The sequence below is a fragment of the Orcinus orca genome, chromosome 20 (assembly GCF_937001465.1).
Source record: "Orcinus orca chromosome 20, mOrcOrc1.1, whole genome shotgun sequence".
NCBI lineage: Eukaryota > Metazoa > Chordata > Mammalia > Artiodactyla > Delphinidae > Orcinus > Orcinus orca.
This window is the reverse complement of record NC_064578.1, coordinates 7670543-7686546: the sequence shown is the minus strand read 5'-3', so window position 1 is coordinate 7686546 and position 16004 is coordinate 7670543. Positions and strand designations below refer to the sequence as shown.

The 16004-nt window shown below is 46.5% G+C and overlaps 1 protein-coding gene across 2 annotated transcripts in view; it reads right to left on the bottom strand.

Moving 5' to 3' along the window:
• CDYL2 (chromodomain Y like 2) overlaps positions 1-16004 on the bottom strand; it is a 188799-nt gene that overhangs the window by 28580 nt on the left and 144215 nt on the right. For both annotated transcript variants that reach the window (XM_033406429.2, XM_004280119.3), the window contains exon 3: positions 194-411. In XM_033406429.2, coding sequence (XP_033262320.1) covers positions 194-411 — 218 coding nt within the window. The remainder of the gene's footprint in view (positions 1-193; positions 412-16004) is intronic.

Sequence of the window (16004 nt, the reverse complement as noted above, 5' to 3'; positions counted from 1 at the left end):
CTTCAAAATGGGATAATATGGTTACTGGTCGTAAAGATCAGACGGATAACGTATGTAAGGTGATCAGTAAATGGGGTCCCGCGGTCAAGTCTGCACGAGTGTCGGCTGTCTCCATCCACTCCTGAGGGCAGAGAGCCAGCGCCCTACTGTGACTGCCTCAGAGTGACACCCACCCCCCATCCTGCCCCCTCACCTCAGGGGTCAGCGCGTTGTTGTCCGAGGTCTGGCTGGACAGCAGGATGTGCGTGAAGCCCTCTTCCTTCCGCACGACAATGTCCCGAAAGCGACAGTTGCTTTCGTTCTGGCGGACGCTGTACCTGAGCCTCTTGTCAAAGACGTAGTCCTTCTCCGCTTCCAGCTTCCTCTTCACCGAGCTGTGCAGGTTTAGTCCCCCGTTGGTCAGAGTGGAGCCTTCCAAAATCAGAGGAACAAAGTGAGAAACTGACTGGGGAACAGTCACACAGGAGTGTGATCAGAGAACGCTCAGATTTTCATGGAAAGGGTCCGATGTGGCTGGGACCCGTGTGCAGCTCTGTTCTGGGTGGTGAAGGGCCTGGGACTTAACGGCTACATCTCCAAACTTGGACGAGCACAGAGAGGGCTCTCTGTGAATGACCCCATGCAATCCTTGCTTCCCTCTCCCACTCATCCATCCGAGAGCACCCAGCTTCTGCTTGGATGCTTTCAGCAACGGGGAACCCGACAATGGCCACGAAACAAAACAAACAAACAAAACCAAAAAACTGCAGCTTTACTCATAATAACCCCAAATCAGAAGCAACCAATATGCCCTTTACTAGGTGAATGGATACACAAACTCTGGTTCATTCACACAAAAGAATATTTGGCATACACAGAAATTCATCATCAAACCACAAAAATACGTGAATGAATCTGAAATGCATATTACTAAGAAGCCGCTCTGAAAAGGCTACACATTACATGATTCCAATTATGTGACATTCTAGAAAAGGCAAAAGTAGAGACACAGTAAAAAGATCAGTGGTTGCCAGGGGTTCAGGTGCAATAAGAGGAGGGTGGAATTGGTGAAGCGCAGGGGATATTTTTAGGGCAGTGAAACTACTCTGTATGATGCTATGATGGTGAATATGAGACATAAAGCATTTGTCGAAACCTGAAGAACTACAGCATAGACAGTGAACCTTAAAGTATGCAAATATTTTTAAAAAATTGAGAGATGGGGGGAATCCAAGGATGGAATGCAGAATGTGATAAAAGAATCTAACTGTATGACAAATGTATGAAACCACCTCCCTGAAGCGGGCGGGGGAAGGCGCTGACCTAAGTAACTTTAGGAATGAGTGGAGTTTGTAAAATTAAAGGCAAAATAACCCGCACAGAAGCAGTGTACTCCAGCTGATAAAGTTGATCACATGGAGGTAAGTACGAGTTAACAATTCTGACATCACACATGAACGCTGGAGTTCAACAATTACATAAATGGATGGCAGATGGGGAGAAGAAGGTTTTTCAGTGTTGGAGTGGCAGTTTACAGGTAAGCAAGGAGAGGGGGCTAGAATGAGCAACGTGGTAATGGATGAGCACTGAAGACCTCAGTATGAACTCAATACAGATACAGATGGTTACCTTCAGAAATATTTACAGATAAGCGTGTACAAACAGGTTAGTATATACATGTGTATTTCCTTGCTCTGTCAGCTGAGAGGGCCCAGAGTCTGACATCCCAATAGCAGTGAGCACACCTGGGGCCCAGAGCTTGGTTTCATTCTCAATAAAAGGAACCAGGGCTCTCTAGAGAGATGGCTGATTCCAGGACTGGGGCAAGAAACATGCAAGATAAGCTTGCAGAGGCTGAAAGGACGAAGTACTAAAAAAAAAAAAAACACACAATAAATAAATAATAATAACGACAACCTTCACAATGATGGGAGTATGTCAAAAGGACACAGGAGCCAAGTGAAAGAGCTCCCCATGGCCAAAGACGGCAGAATTTGAGCAACGACATAAAGTCGTATGTATTGCATTATAATTGAAAGCACAAAATAAATATCCATGAGTCCATACTGATATAATTAAATGAGATTGAATAAATGAATAAATGGGAGACAAGAGCCAAATCTCCCATGGAGAAGAATTCCAAACAGTTTATGTAGATGCTCTGCTCTCAAGGGGGTAGAACATAACTTCTTTAAGGGCGGGCTGCACAAAGTGACTTCCTTCCAAACGGTGTGGAAAGTTGGGGGGCTCAGGGGGGAGAGTAACAGTGGAGAAACCTGACTGTGGCAGATGGAGAAGTCAAAGCCTTGTTGGCCACGTGATCAAGACCAACACCAACAGGGATAAGTCATGGCGTGGTGTGCACCCCTGACACGATGTGAGGAGAAGGGCGCTGGACCTCTGGGGTCTTCCTCTCAGAAACCTACAACCCCAGTCTAATCATGCAAAAAAGGTCAGACAAATCCCAATGGAGGAGAGTTCTACAAAATACCTGATCAGTACACTTCAAAACTGTGAAGGTCATTAAAAACCAGGAAAGCCTGAGAAACTGTCACAGTGCAGAGGATCCTAAGGAAACATGACGACTAAATGTGATGTGGGATCAGGATCTCAGAACAGACGTTAGGATAAGGTATGGACTTTAGTTGATAATGATGCATGAATAGCAGTTCATCGGCTGTAACAAATGTACCACACTAGTGAAGAAGCTCATAATAACAGGAGAGACTGAGTACGGGGTATACATGAACTCTATTAGCTTTCCAAATTTTCTGGAAATCCAAAGAAGTGAAGTTTATTTTAAAGAGTACATTTTAAAATTAAGTTAACTTTAGAAAACAAAACAAAACAAAAAACCCCCAAGAGAACCACTTCCCAGGCAATTCTGACATACAGGCAGGTTTGAGACCCTGGACCAGTGGTTCTTACACTTTTTTTTTTTTTTAAAGATCATGAACATCTTTGAAACACACCTATCTACCTACCTACCTACCTATCTATCTATCTATCTATCTATCTTGGCTGTGCCGGGTCTTAGTTGCAGCATGTGGGATCTTTTAGTTGCAGCATGCAGACTTCTTAGTTGCAGCATGCGGACTTCTTAGTTTCATCATGCAAACTCTTAGTTGCAGCATGCATGCGGACCTAGTTCCCTGACCAGCGATCAACCCCTGGCCCCATGCATTGGGAGTGTGGAGTCTTACCACACTCCCACACTTACCACACTGGACCACCAGGGAAGTCCCCAGTTGTTCTTACACTTGAACAGGCATCCGGATCACCTGAAGAACTGTTAAACCAGCCTGCTGGGTCCACCCCATGCTGCTGCCTCTGCTGCAGCCACCAGGCTTTGAGAACCAGGGTCTGGATAACATCAAGGTGGACTCAGATTCTTAGTTAGCATGGGGGGTCTTGGAATCTCAAGAACCAAGTCAAAGGCAGGGACCAGGAAATGCTTCCCTGGACCCTTTCCCTGCATACCCCGTCCCCACCCAGATGAGCGCCCAGCCCCAAAGGGGCACAGAAGCAGCAGTGCCTGTGTCACCTGACAGCCTCCAAGAAGCCTCCTCAGTTTGTACTTTTCCATTACCCACAGCAACTGGGCTTTGTCAAACACCATGATGTGGGTAAATGATTCAATGAACTCCGGAAAGTAAACGCGAGCATTTAATTAAAAGCCTTGTGTAAAGGGAGCTGTTTCTTCAGGGTCAACCTCAAAACCTCCAGCTCCTCAGAAGCTTCCTAATTAGAGCTGGCAGATCCGTGCTGGGGACCTGCTGGCAGAGGTCAGCACATCATGGGAGCTGCTCTCAGCGGCCACCAGCTCTTGGCCGTGAGAAGTCAGAAGCTCGGGGCTTGGGAAGATCAGTGCTACCCGGGGCTGGGAGAGGTCTGATTAAACTCCTGCCCCACAACCAAGTCAAGGTGCTGCTTTACAGTCATATTAAGGAGGAGGACCTGAGGGTTACCTTTTCTGAGCAGCTCTGTACGCTGCCTCTAAATTCCTCAACAGTCCTACAAAACTGCCATTCTTACTCCACTTTGCAGATAAGGAAAAGTGAGTAACTTGCTGGGAGCTGTGAAGGTTTTAAGTGGCAGAGCCAGGATTAGCGGCAGCTGCCTCTCCTTTTCTCCATTCATTCAAAATCTAATTAGGGGCTTCCCTGGTGGTGCAGTGGTTAAGAATCCGCCTGCCAATGCAGGGGACACGGGTTCGAGCCCTGGTCCAGGAAGATCCCACATGCCGCAGAGCAACAAAGCCCGTGCGCCACAGCTACTGAGCCTGCGCTCTAGAGCCCGTGAGCCACAACTACTGAGCCTGTAAGCCACAACTATTGAGACCTCGAGCCACAACTACTGAGCCCGCGCACCTAGAGCCCGTGCTCCGCAACAGGAGAAGCCACTGCAATGAGAAGCCTGCGCACCGCAACGAAGAGTAGCCCCTGCTCACCGCAACTAGAGAGAGCCTGCACGCAGTAACAAAGACCCAACGCAGCCAAAAATAAAAATAGATAAATTTAAAAAAATCTAATTAGTTATCACCTCCTATGGGCCAGCTATAACACTAGATGTTGGAGATGAAACAAAAATCAGAGAAATAAGGTCCATGCCGTCCCAGAGCTTGCTTCAGGCGTGGGCGATGGAAAGTAAACAAGCAGACTTAGTTTAAACAATGACAGATGGGAAAAGATAGGGTGACATGATAACAAATATTGGGTGGAGGGTTCTCTGTGAAGGAGCCCATGGTCTTTCTGTTAAAGCATAAGGGGAAGCAGCCCTTAAGGAACCATCTGACCAAATAATCCATAAAACTATGTGAGGAAAACAGACCTGTTTATTCTCTATGAGGACACATGGCTCACATCTCCAATGGTGACTTGGAAGATGCACCATCTCTGGGCCAGGGAAGAGAGGAAGCCTCCGTGAGGGCCCGGATTCGCTCACATACAGCTGCGTTAAGTTACCTTTCTGGACCTAACTCTGACCTCACACAGAGGTGCTCTCAAGCCCACTCCTCTTCTGGGGCACCGTGCCTCTGGAGAAATGGGGGCAGGCTGGCAGGGAAGGCACCATGGGAAACAGAACATGCCGGAAGCATAGAAGTTTGGGGCTTTGCAGCCAGACAGCATGGCAATCCCAGCCCTGTGTTTGCTCATCAGGAGAAGCCAGGAAGCCACACGAGCCCTCAAGTGTCGTCTCCTTCGTCAGAAGATGGGGTTAGTGGTACCTGCTTTTCATGGTTGTTCGGAGCTAATTTAATTAAGGAACCATATGGGATTAGCAAGTGCCTGGCTCATTCTAGGCACTGCAGAAATGTTAGCTGAAGGATGCCAAGTCATTCCAAAAATGAGGAATTAGCTGGTGAGTCCTTGCAGCCCCGCCTCTCGCGCTCCCAGCCCCACACACTCCCTCCAAGCCCGGGGAACAGACCCAGGAGAGATGGGCGAACACCCTGGTGAGCCCGAAGGCCAGAGTGAAAACCCAGTGGTGGCGGCGTTCAAAGCCCCGCACCCCGTCCTCTCAGGGCTGCGAGGCTGGAGGTCACTATCCCTCCTCTGTGCCCTCACTTCCCGCACGCGGATGACTGCGAAGTGAAGGGACACGTGCTGTGCTTCTGGGACAAAGGAACCCCCCCCACCCCCGAATCAGGCTCGTTTCCTTCCTTCCACTCCCTTCAAGCCTTCTCACATTCCTTCCTTCAGAGTACAAAGGAGTATTTCCCATTAGGAAGCCTCCATAAAATCATGCTCTGACACAGCCCCTCTGCTCCAGACGTGCAGAGGTGATAGAGACAACACTGGGCTCACAAACAACCATCTCTGTGTGTGTGTGGCAGAGCATCAGCACGAGGCTCGACACAGGGGTGGGGGCCAGGAGTGCTGGGCGGGAAGGGGACCCGGGGGGCAGCAGAAACCAAGCCTCCCACTCGAGACGGGAGGAGGGACCCAGGGGATGGAAGCCAGGCGATGGCGTGATGCCCTCCCACGAAGGCAGAACAACAGTGACAAAACCACGTGCTGTCCACGGCCAAGGCTTTCTCGGGAGCTCCGGGCCAGGTGGAGGGAGAAAGAGGAAGCAAAGAAAGACAAAAACCAACTTCCCTCTTGAAATGAGCCTGTACACCAAAATTCTGAAATAGGGACATATTGAATGCTCAGAATTCTAGCCAATAAAATCAATACTGGTGACATGAATGAATCCAAATCAGATAAATTGAATATTATGAGACAATCTGACAAGGACTTTAGAATAGGAATGTTTCAAATGCTAAAAGTGATAGATGTGAGAAAAAGAGCCATTTAAAATAAATAAGAAATTCTCAGACAAAAGCAGACAGAAAGGAAAAGAGCACAGGGGTAAGGCAAAGAGCTAATTAGAAAGCAAATGACAAACAGGAAGAAATTTGCATATCACAGATAAAAGATCCTCAAATTGTAAAGAAATTTTAAACAGTGAGGACAAGAAGACCAAAATTCTTCCAGGGAAAAAAACGGACAGAAGACGTGGACAGACAATCCACAAATACTACATAAAAATAGCTCTTAAACGTAAAAAAAGATTTCCTCTTCACTCAAAAGAATAATGCAAACTAAAACTCATAATAAAAGAAATGAAAGTTAAAACTACACTGAGATACCATTTCTTACCCATTCACTGGGCAAAAGTTCAGAATTTTGACAGTATACTCTTCTAGAGGGGATGTGGGGAGCTGGGCGTTCTCTTAACTGTGGGTGGAATGCAAAGTGGTACAACCACTATGGAAGGGAATTTGGCAACATGTGAGAAAAGTGTTCATGCATGTACTCTCAACATAGCAATCCCACTTCTGGAAACATAACATAAAAATATACCAAAAAAATATATATATTTATTATTATTACTATTATTATTATTATATATAATTTTCCTCACAGCATTATTCACAACTGCAAAATATTGGAACTACCTAAACTTCCAAGCATAGATTAGGGATGTAAACTATGGTGTATCCACACAAAGGAATACTACGCAGCTGTAAAAAGAATGAAAACTATTTCTATGAATGAATGAGTGATTTCCAAAACATACCTTCAAGTAAAGAGAGGCAAGGTATAAAAGTATTTTACCTTTAGTATAAGAAAGAAGGGAAAAATAGATAAATCTGTTTATTTTTGCAAAAGGAAACAGAGGAAGAATAAGTCAGAAAACAATGAAACTGGACATCCACAGTGGTTGACAGAATAGAGCAGAAGGGATGGGGAAGGAGTATAGTTCTCTCCTATACTTCTCTGAGTATAGCTGACCCTTGAACAACGCAGGGGTTAAGGGCACCAACCCCATGCAGTAGAAAATCTGCATATAACTTTACAGTTGGTCCTCTGTGTCCACAGTTCTGCATCCGTGGATGCAGCCAACCATGGATCACGTAGTACTTATGTATTCAACGGGAGGATGAGCAATACAGATAACTTTTGGACTCAATATAATGACTTATATACCCTCAAACAAATCTTGAATTCTTCTTAGTGGGTTTGCTTTTCGTAAGGGTAAGGGTGGAGCAATTCTAAAATTATTTTATGAGAATTATAGGGTGAGCAAATGAGTAATTGTATGATGTTATGGAGAAAGCAGCGTTCTCTCTGTGGAAGAAGGGACACACAAACATGGAATGTGGGAAGGCAAGGAAGAACTCAGTAGGATTAGAATGAAACTGGAGGTATCAGTATGAACTCATGGCTTTTAAAATTATATCTATTTCCTAGCTCCATTAGCTGAAAGGGCTTAGAAAAAAATGAAGATCTCATAGCAATGAGCACACTTAGACCCCAGATGTTGGCTTCTAAATACCATCCCCACTAAAATAATCCAGGACTTCCCAGAGAAATGGCTGCTTCCAGGGCTGGGACAGGCAAGGTACAAAGTGGGCTGGAAAGTCTTATTGTACCTGGAAGTAAGGAAGTGACCAAAAAAATAACCAGGCATGTCAAAAGGACATAAGAGGCAGCTTGGAGGGGGTTCCCATTGGCCAAATCTAGGACAATTTGAACATAAAAGTAAATAAGGGGAAGAAATGGATTATAAACCATTGCATAAAATAATAATCTTCAAGTCTGAACTGATAATAGATAGAGATGAGGATGATAGATAGATGAGAGGGAGGGAGGGAGGAAGGAAGGAAGGGAAGAAGGAAAGAGATGGATGGGTAAGACAGAGGAAATAACATCATATCAAGTATTTCAGTGGAGATGAATAACTTGAATCTAGTCTTAAGGAAACATCAGACAGACTCAAAATGAGGAACACTCTGTAAAATAACTGGATGGTAGTCTTCAAAAATGCCAGTGTTACTGAAGACAATGCAAGACCAAGGAACTGCTCCAGATTAAAGGGAACTAAAGAGACATGACAACTAAAGTCATCATAGGATTCTGACCTGGATTCTATATTGGAGGGAAAAATAATCTAAAGAACATTACTGGGATAATAGGAAAAAAATGGAGTAAGAACCAAAGATTAGGGCTTCCCTGGTGGCGCAGTGGTTGAGAGTCCACCTGCCGATGCAGGGGACACGGGTTCGTGCCCCGGTCCGGGAAGATCCCACATGCCGTGGAGAGGCTGGGCCCATGAGCCATGGCTGCTGAGCCTGCGCATCCAGAGACTGTGCTCCGCAACGGGAGAGGCCACAGCAGTGAGAGGTCCGCGTACCGCAAAAAAAAAAAAAAAAAAAAAAAGAACCAAAGATTAGATAAAAGGATTCTATCAATGTTAAATTTCTTGGATTTCGTAACTGTACTGTGTTGACTTGAGAATATCCTTTTTCTTAGAAATACCTATACTAAATATCACTGGGGACGGAGGGAGGGATAAATTAGGAGTTTAGCACAGGGAACTATATTCAATATCTTATAATAACCTATAATGGAAAAGAATCTGAAAAACAATATATATATGTATATATGTGTGTGTGTGTGTATGTATACACACACATATATGAAAACCTGAATCACTCTGCTGTATGCCTGAAACTAACACAACATTGTAAATCAACTATACCTCAGTAAAAACAAACAAACATAAAACAAACCACAAAAAATATTACTGGGTAAAGAGGCATGATGTATGCAATCTACACTCAAATGGTTCAGAAAAAGAATAATAATTTATATATAATCTGTATAATCATTTGTATATAAGTTCTAAGTGTGTACATATGTGTGAGTCTATATATATACATATACATGTACAGAAACACACATACACATACAGAGAAAGAGACAGCAAATGTGGCAAAACGTTAAAAACTGGTAAATCCAAAAAGGATTACAATGTTTGATATAAGTTTGAAATTATTTTCAACTTATTATTTACAAGCAGTGACAGAGGGCTGAAAAAAATGAACTATCATCAAAATGCTGAGAGAAAATAACTATCAACCAAGAATTTTATACCCAGCTAAAACCACATTTAAAGGACCGAGAAATGGGTATTTTCAGATACCCCAAAACTAAAAGAGTTTATCTACCACAGACTCTAAAAGAATTATAAAGAGAAACTTCAGCAAATCAAAAAGTTAATTCATAGGAAGACAAGAGATAAAAGAAACACAGTAGATTATTTTTAATTTAGTAAATGTAATTCCTGGCTGCAAAAATAGTTTTTGGTGTTTAACAACACTGACTGGACAAAACAAAAACAAGAGGCTCATTGAGAAGTTAAAACCAAGTAGGGCCCTCCTTGTTATATCAAGAGGAGGATATCACATCTATTAGAAAAAAAATTCATAGTTGAGTATGTATGCTAAAATTTAAGAATACAAATACTATCTATGGTTAGCGTCTAAGTCAGTTCAGGGAGACAGAATATATAAAATGTACCAATTCACTTTAAAAGTATGAAAAGGGTAGGGGCTGGGGATGGGAGAGCGAGCAGAGAAACAGAATGATAATATTAAAATGCAAAATAGAATAGGAAAAAAATCCAAATATATTAATAATCACATTAATTGTTGAGCAGGTTAGACTCCTATACTAAAAGATAGAGATGGTCAGATTGGAGAAAAGAATAAAAGATCCAGGTGTGTGGAAGATTCCCTAAGGAGAGACTCTTGCAGACTGAAAAAGGCATCTCAACTCAGCTAGCAGGAGAAGGAAACCTGCCCAATCAACTGAGAAATGGTGGAAATACTCAAGAAGTGTCAAGAAATGGTGCACAGTTGTCACTGTGCGGCAGGAAGAGGTGTGTCAGAAAATGCACTGCAGTTTGTAAGACACCCAAAGAGAAACAGAAGCTGTCCCGGGACGAGGGGTGAGCTTTCTGGGAGGACAGAGGGTAAAGGTCTGGGGGAGGCCACAGAGGACTGGACAGACGAGGGACAGACCACAGGACACCGCTGCACGCAGCATTAGCCACTCCAGGCAGGGCTCAGCGTCCATGCCTACGTTCTCCACCAGGAACATGTCAAACCCCAGCACCGAAGAGCACCAAGCTTCCTCTGGACATCGAGGAAGGAAGGAGAAGTTCAGACAGGGCACCAAAGGATGCTATCCCCAGGGGAGGGTGCGTCATCTGTGCTGGTTTCACACTCGATTCCTCACCATAATGGAATAATCCTATTTTGTTGAATGCTTATTATGTGATTCACATAGCTTACATCACCCAATCCTAAGAAGAACCCTATAAGACATCGTTTCAGCCACATTTTAGAGGTGAGAAAAGCAAAACCGAAGGTCATGCCACTAGGAAGGGTCAGAATAGGGTTCAAACTCCAAGAATCTTGACTTCAAAAGTGATGCTTGACTCAAGCAACAGGACTCGGAAACCTAACACTGGTCTCGGGCCCTCCCGCTGGTGCTGGTGCTGGCGCTGAGGGATATTCTGCTTTTCTTCCCACGAGCCCACTGAACAAAGGAGGAAGGAGAATCTGGGTGCCACACCTGGCTCCAGTGTCACATGCAACTGTTACCAAGCCGAGCTCGGTTTACTGCATCATCATCATCTCTGCACCTGCCTGATGTCTCCACCTAACGGCGGGCTCTTTGGAGACAAACCTGAGAGCCACTCGCTGTGTCTGCAGGACTGAGCACAGTGCCTGGAAGGCAGCACTGCTCAGCGCAGCGTCCGTCAAGCGAATGAATGAGCAGAAGACAAACAACGGAAAGTAACTGGAGCAGCCTCCTCACACCACATGGCGGCCTCGCATTTAACACTCCTGATTTTGAAACACGTTCCTTGTTCATTTCTCAGCCTCTTGGCCACACTTCCAAATCCTGGTATTAGTCGCACACATAGGAGCGTCTGTTTCCTGAAATCAGGTTGCTCTCACACCTAGATGACTAACTCTCGTACTTACATCACACCTGGCCCTTCTGCTTCACAACAGCTGGGCAAGACCTCACCTCTCAGAGATGCCCAGGGAGAGAACACGGTGTGAGTGCTGTGAAGTTTCCTCCCCTTGCGAAGAATATAGTAACACTTTTTTGGGGTGTGAGCCATCAGGACACAGAAGGAAGACATCTCAAGGCCAGGGTCGCTCTCTCCCGGAATGCCCTTCCTCCCTTGCCCACCTGGTAATGGTCTCCTCACCATTCTCAACGCAGCTCTGCTGTGACCCGCTTAGGAATTCTTCCAGAGCAGCAGCTAATCCCTCTTCTAGTGGCTGCTGGTACATCCTTTTTTTTTTTTTTTTTTTACAGCCTTTACTGCCGCTCCCTCCATCCATTCAGCACGCAGTTCATGAGTGTCTAGGACAAACCTGGCTCCTGGGATACACTGATGGGCAAAGAGATGGATCCTGTGCTTAAGAACTTACAGTCTGATTCAGCGCTGTCCTAGAGAACCCCCTACAATGCTGGAAATGTTTGATATCTGCCCTGCTCAACAGAGTAGCCAACAGCTACATATGGCTACTGAAACTTAAAAACTTTCGTCTAATTTTAATGTACTGAGTTCTAACTTTAACCACATGTGGCTGGTAGCTGCCATACTGGACAGTGCAGGTAATCACGCGGCAGGATAATTACCTTGCGTACGTTGCAAATCCTGACATTGCTTTTCTGGCACATCTGGCTCCCTCTTCACCTGCACACAGATTCTTAAACGTAAGAGCCATGTTAGCCATTCCTGTATCTTTAGACTCAGTGCAACCCAGCACACAGAAATGGCTCAATCGCTGCTGAATAAATGAATGGGTGGACAAAGGAGCAAGTGCTAAACACATAACAGAGGACCTAGAGAAGTTTCTGTCTCCTAACCAAAACTGGGAGAGTGAGAGCGAGAGGCTGGAGAGCAGGATAAGGAAATTGTGTTGGATCTGCTGCTGTCCCCGTAAAAAGGTGCGAATGTTAGGCACTTCCCTTCTGGTCCTTCTCCCCCAGCATCCCAGTCACGATCACTATCTTGGGAAGCAGACACGATTCACAGAGATAAGGGAGGGCTGGGAGCCCCCAGAGAGCGCTTCACACTGGAGCACCTTCAGCTGCAAGCTGGGGAGAGGGCTGGGCAGAGGGGAGGCTTAAAATAAACAAGAGAGAAGACTCATCAGTTCCGCAGTGGAGGGAAACCGCCCTTTGTTGACTGCGGGATTAGGGTTTTCCAGCTGCAGTTCTTAGAAGAGAAAGTGATAGTCTTTGCGCTTGAGAACCATTTCCTGGTCTGTGGTTCACTCACCGGAGATCCCTAAAGCGTGGACCGGTCTGGGGGTGCACTGGGAGGGGAAGTATGAGAGTGCAGAGTTACCGCACCGGGGCCTTCTTGTCTCTGCCCGGCAGAAGGAATGGGGTGTCACCAACAGATTCCGCAGGTAGGGACAGCAGCGCCTTTCCACAGAAGCGGTGCTGGGGGTCAGATCTCTAGAGGTGGGTGGGCCGGGGGCAGTGTGAAGTTGAAAACACCCTGCAATCCCTCCACCCACTCGTGTGATGAGAGTTCAAAGAGCCCAACATACACTCAGTACTTGCACCAGTCACTTCACAGCTGGTCACTGTCCCAGCCCCTAACTGTCACCATGGACAGAATCCCTGATCTCAGAGCTGAATTCAATAGCAAGGCTTGAATTTACAGGTACCTTAAAAAAAAAAAAAAATCTCATTTAAGCCATTATGCTAAGCGAAATAAGTCAGAGAAAGACAAACACTGTACATCACTTACATGTGGGATCTGAAAAAATACAGCAGACTAGTGACTATTATCAAAAATGCAGACTCAGACATAAAGAACAAACTAGGGGGGCTTCCCTGGTGGCGCAGTGGTTGAGAGTCCGCCTGCCGAAGCAGGGGACGCGGGTTGGTGCCCCGGTCCGGGAGGATCCCACGTGCCGCGGAGCGGCTGGGCCCGTGAGCCATGGCTGCTGAGCCTGCGCGTCCGGAGCCTGTGCTCCGCAACGGGAGGGGCCACAGCAGTGAGAGGCCCGCGTGCCGCAAAAACAACAAAACAAAAGAACAAACTAGTGGTTACCAGTGGTGGGGAAGGGGCAGTATAGGTGCTGGAAAGTGGGAGGCACAAACTATTGGGTGTAATCAGGCTCAGAGATGTACTGTACAACATGGGGGATATACAGCCAATATTTTGTAATAACTATCAATGGACTGTAACCTTTAAAACTGTATGAAAAAATAAATTAGCCAAATTAAAAAAAAAATCTTCTTTAGCCATGTTGGTCACCCTCTGGCATGTTACAATCATGCCTGATAAAATCTATACACTAGGAATTTCAAGAAAGCTTAGGCTCCCAAATCCCTTCAAAGTGTCAGGAGTGATGACAGTCATACATCTTACGATGTCTATTGTCAGTTGTCTAAATGTTTTAAACAGCGGAGCCTGAATTCAAAATGTAAAATAACCTGAGTAAAAGGAAACTTTTCTACAGGTGAAATCACAGCTCCTGTGTTAAACCCTACCCAAGGCCAGGCCGACCCTCAAAGCACTGTTAGACCAGAATCCTGGCACCCGGCAAAAGACTCCCTAGGGTCTCCAAAGCAGAGAGCGACCCCACCAAAAGGTCATTTTCTCATCTGTTTTTGTCACTCCTCTGCTCACAAACTCTACCTCCTGGCCTCACCCTATTTTCGAACCTCATCTCCCACTCCTACTCCTTAAACACCCTGATTTCCAGGATGACGTGAAGTTTCCTGCTTCTGGGCCGTCTTCAGCTGCCCCTTGGCCCAGAATGCTGCTTCCGTCCACCTTCACAGCTGGAATCCTCGGGGCCACCTGAAATGCTTCTCTTCCAGGCAGCTGACTCTTCTTCCCCAGGAATAGCCACCCCCGGGGGCCCCGACGGCGGTCTGTCTGGGGTCTTCCTGAGCGCTCAGCACACTCGGGTTTGCAGCTGGCCATCTGGGAGCATCTGATCCCTTAATTAGTTTAATAAGTTCTTTGTAAGATGAGCCTTGTTATCTCTAATCCCCAGTTCCCAACACACAGTGGGTACAAAGTAAATGCCTCTTTTTCCCAACTGAACTGTACGAAAAAATAACGATCTCAGAAGGCTAATGATCTCGGAAGAGCCAACTCTGACTACCGTTGAGGACACAAGTGACAGGGTCAGGCGTCCTACCACCCAGAAGGGGGGCCTCTTGACTTTGCCTTGCTGGTTGACATGAACGGAATGACAATGAATATCCTAGTGTTGATGAGAAGGCAACAGGGCATATGGCGGTAGGGAGGAAAGCGTGCCTTTGAGTAAAGGGAGGGGCCCCAGCAGCAGCAAACCTGCCACCTAAGAAAGGAGAGAAGAGAAATTAACATCCACCAGCACTGCCTGTGTGCAGGGACTCACCATTTAATCCCTTGTGGTGGGTACTGTTATCCCCCTAGGACAGAGGTGAAAACCAAGGCTTCAAAGCTGGAAACACTTGCCTAGAGTCACTGGCTCAACAAGAGGCAGTCTGTACTGGAACTCACAGACCCTCTGTCTCCAAAGCCCACCCCTCACTCTTCCCAGTCTCTTCCTCACCACGATGCCTCCAAAACCCACAACAACCTTACAGGAGAAATCCCGAAGCCCTTTATGTAAGTAGTCCTTCTGTTAAGAAGTCCGCTGCCTTTTCTCTTCCACGGTGAAGGACTACACAAAATACAGAACATGTGACCCGAATGAAACACACTCTGCTGAAAAGGACATGCAGTGCCCTTGATGGAGGACAGGCAGGGTCTGAGCCCAGGGGCTTAATGAGGAGCCGGTGAGACTGCACAGATATTAAGGGTGGAGAAAGAAGCGCAGCCAGCAGGGCCATGGGCAGGTGGTGAGAACAACTGTCAGACAAAACTCTGGAAAGGGAATCCTTCAGGTGCTATCAAGAGCCCTGACAAAACCTCGGCTCTCCATGCCACATTACCAGGAGCAGGCGTGCAATGTGAGAATGTGAGACAGTCCGCCAGGGGTGGGAGGTGCAATGCGTGGACCTGACAGACGTGCGACGATTCACAGGGGCTCAGGACCCCCACGTCTCCAAGCAGGAGAGGCTCCCTGCTTCTCTCTCTGGTCCATCCATTCATTCACCTCCTCATTCGGTGGGTGTTTCTGAAGCACCTCCTATGTGCCCGGCAGTGTTAGGTGTTGGAGCTACAAGTGGAAGCAAAACTAGAGACCATCCCTGCCCTCATGAGCTGACAATCCAGAGAGGGAGGCAGCGGCTCTTCAAGAAATCAGGCTGCGACCATTACAAACCGAGGTATGTGCTGTCAGTGAGGAAACACGGTTCTAGGTGTGGATAAAACGGGAAGCTGACCTACCCTGGGAGTCAGGGGAGTTTCTATGGGGGGGACTGCTGCTTAGTGAGCCATGAAGGATGAGCAGAGATTAAGTGACCAGCTGAGGGCGGGCAGGGAGGGGCATACACGTGCCCAACACGGGGAGATGGCGTGGAGAAGGATGCAAGCGAGGCTGGGGCGTGTGAGCTGCACAAGGGACTCTCTCAGCTCCTTCCAGAAAGAGTCCCCAACACCCTCCTATTGCAGGCTCTATCCACCCAGTTCTTAAGCCAACACTGCAGCTTCAGCCTCCCCTGCAGGGTGGTCCAGAATTGGCTGGGCTGCCGTGTTCTTTG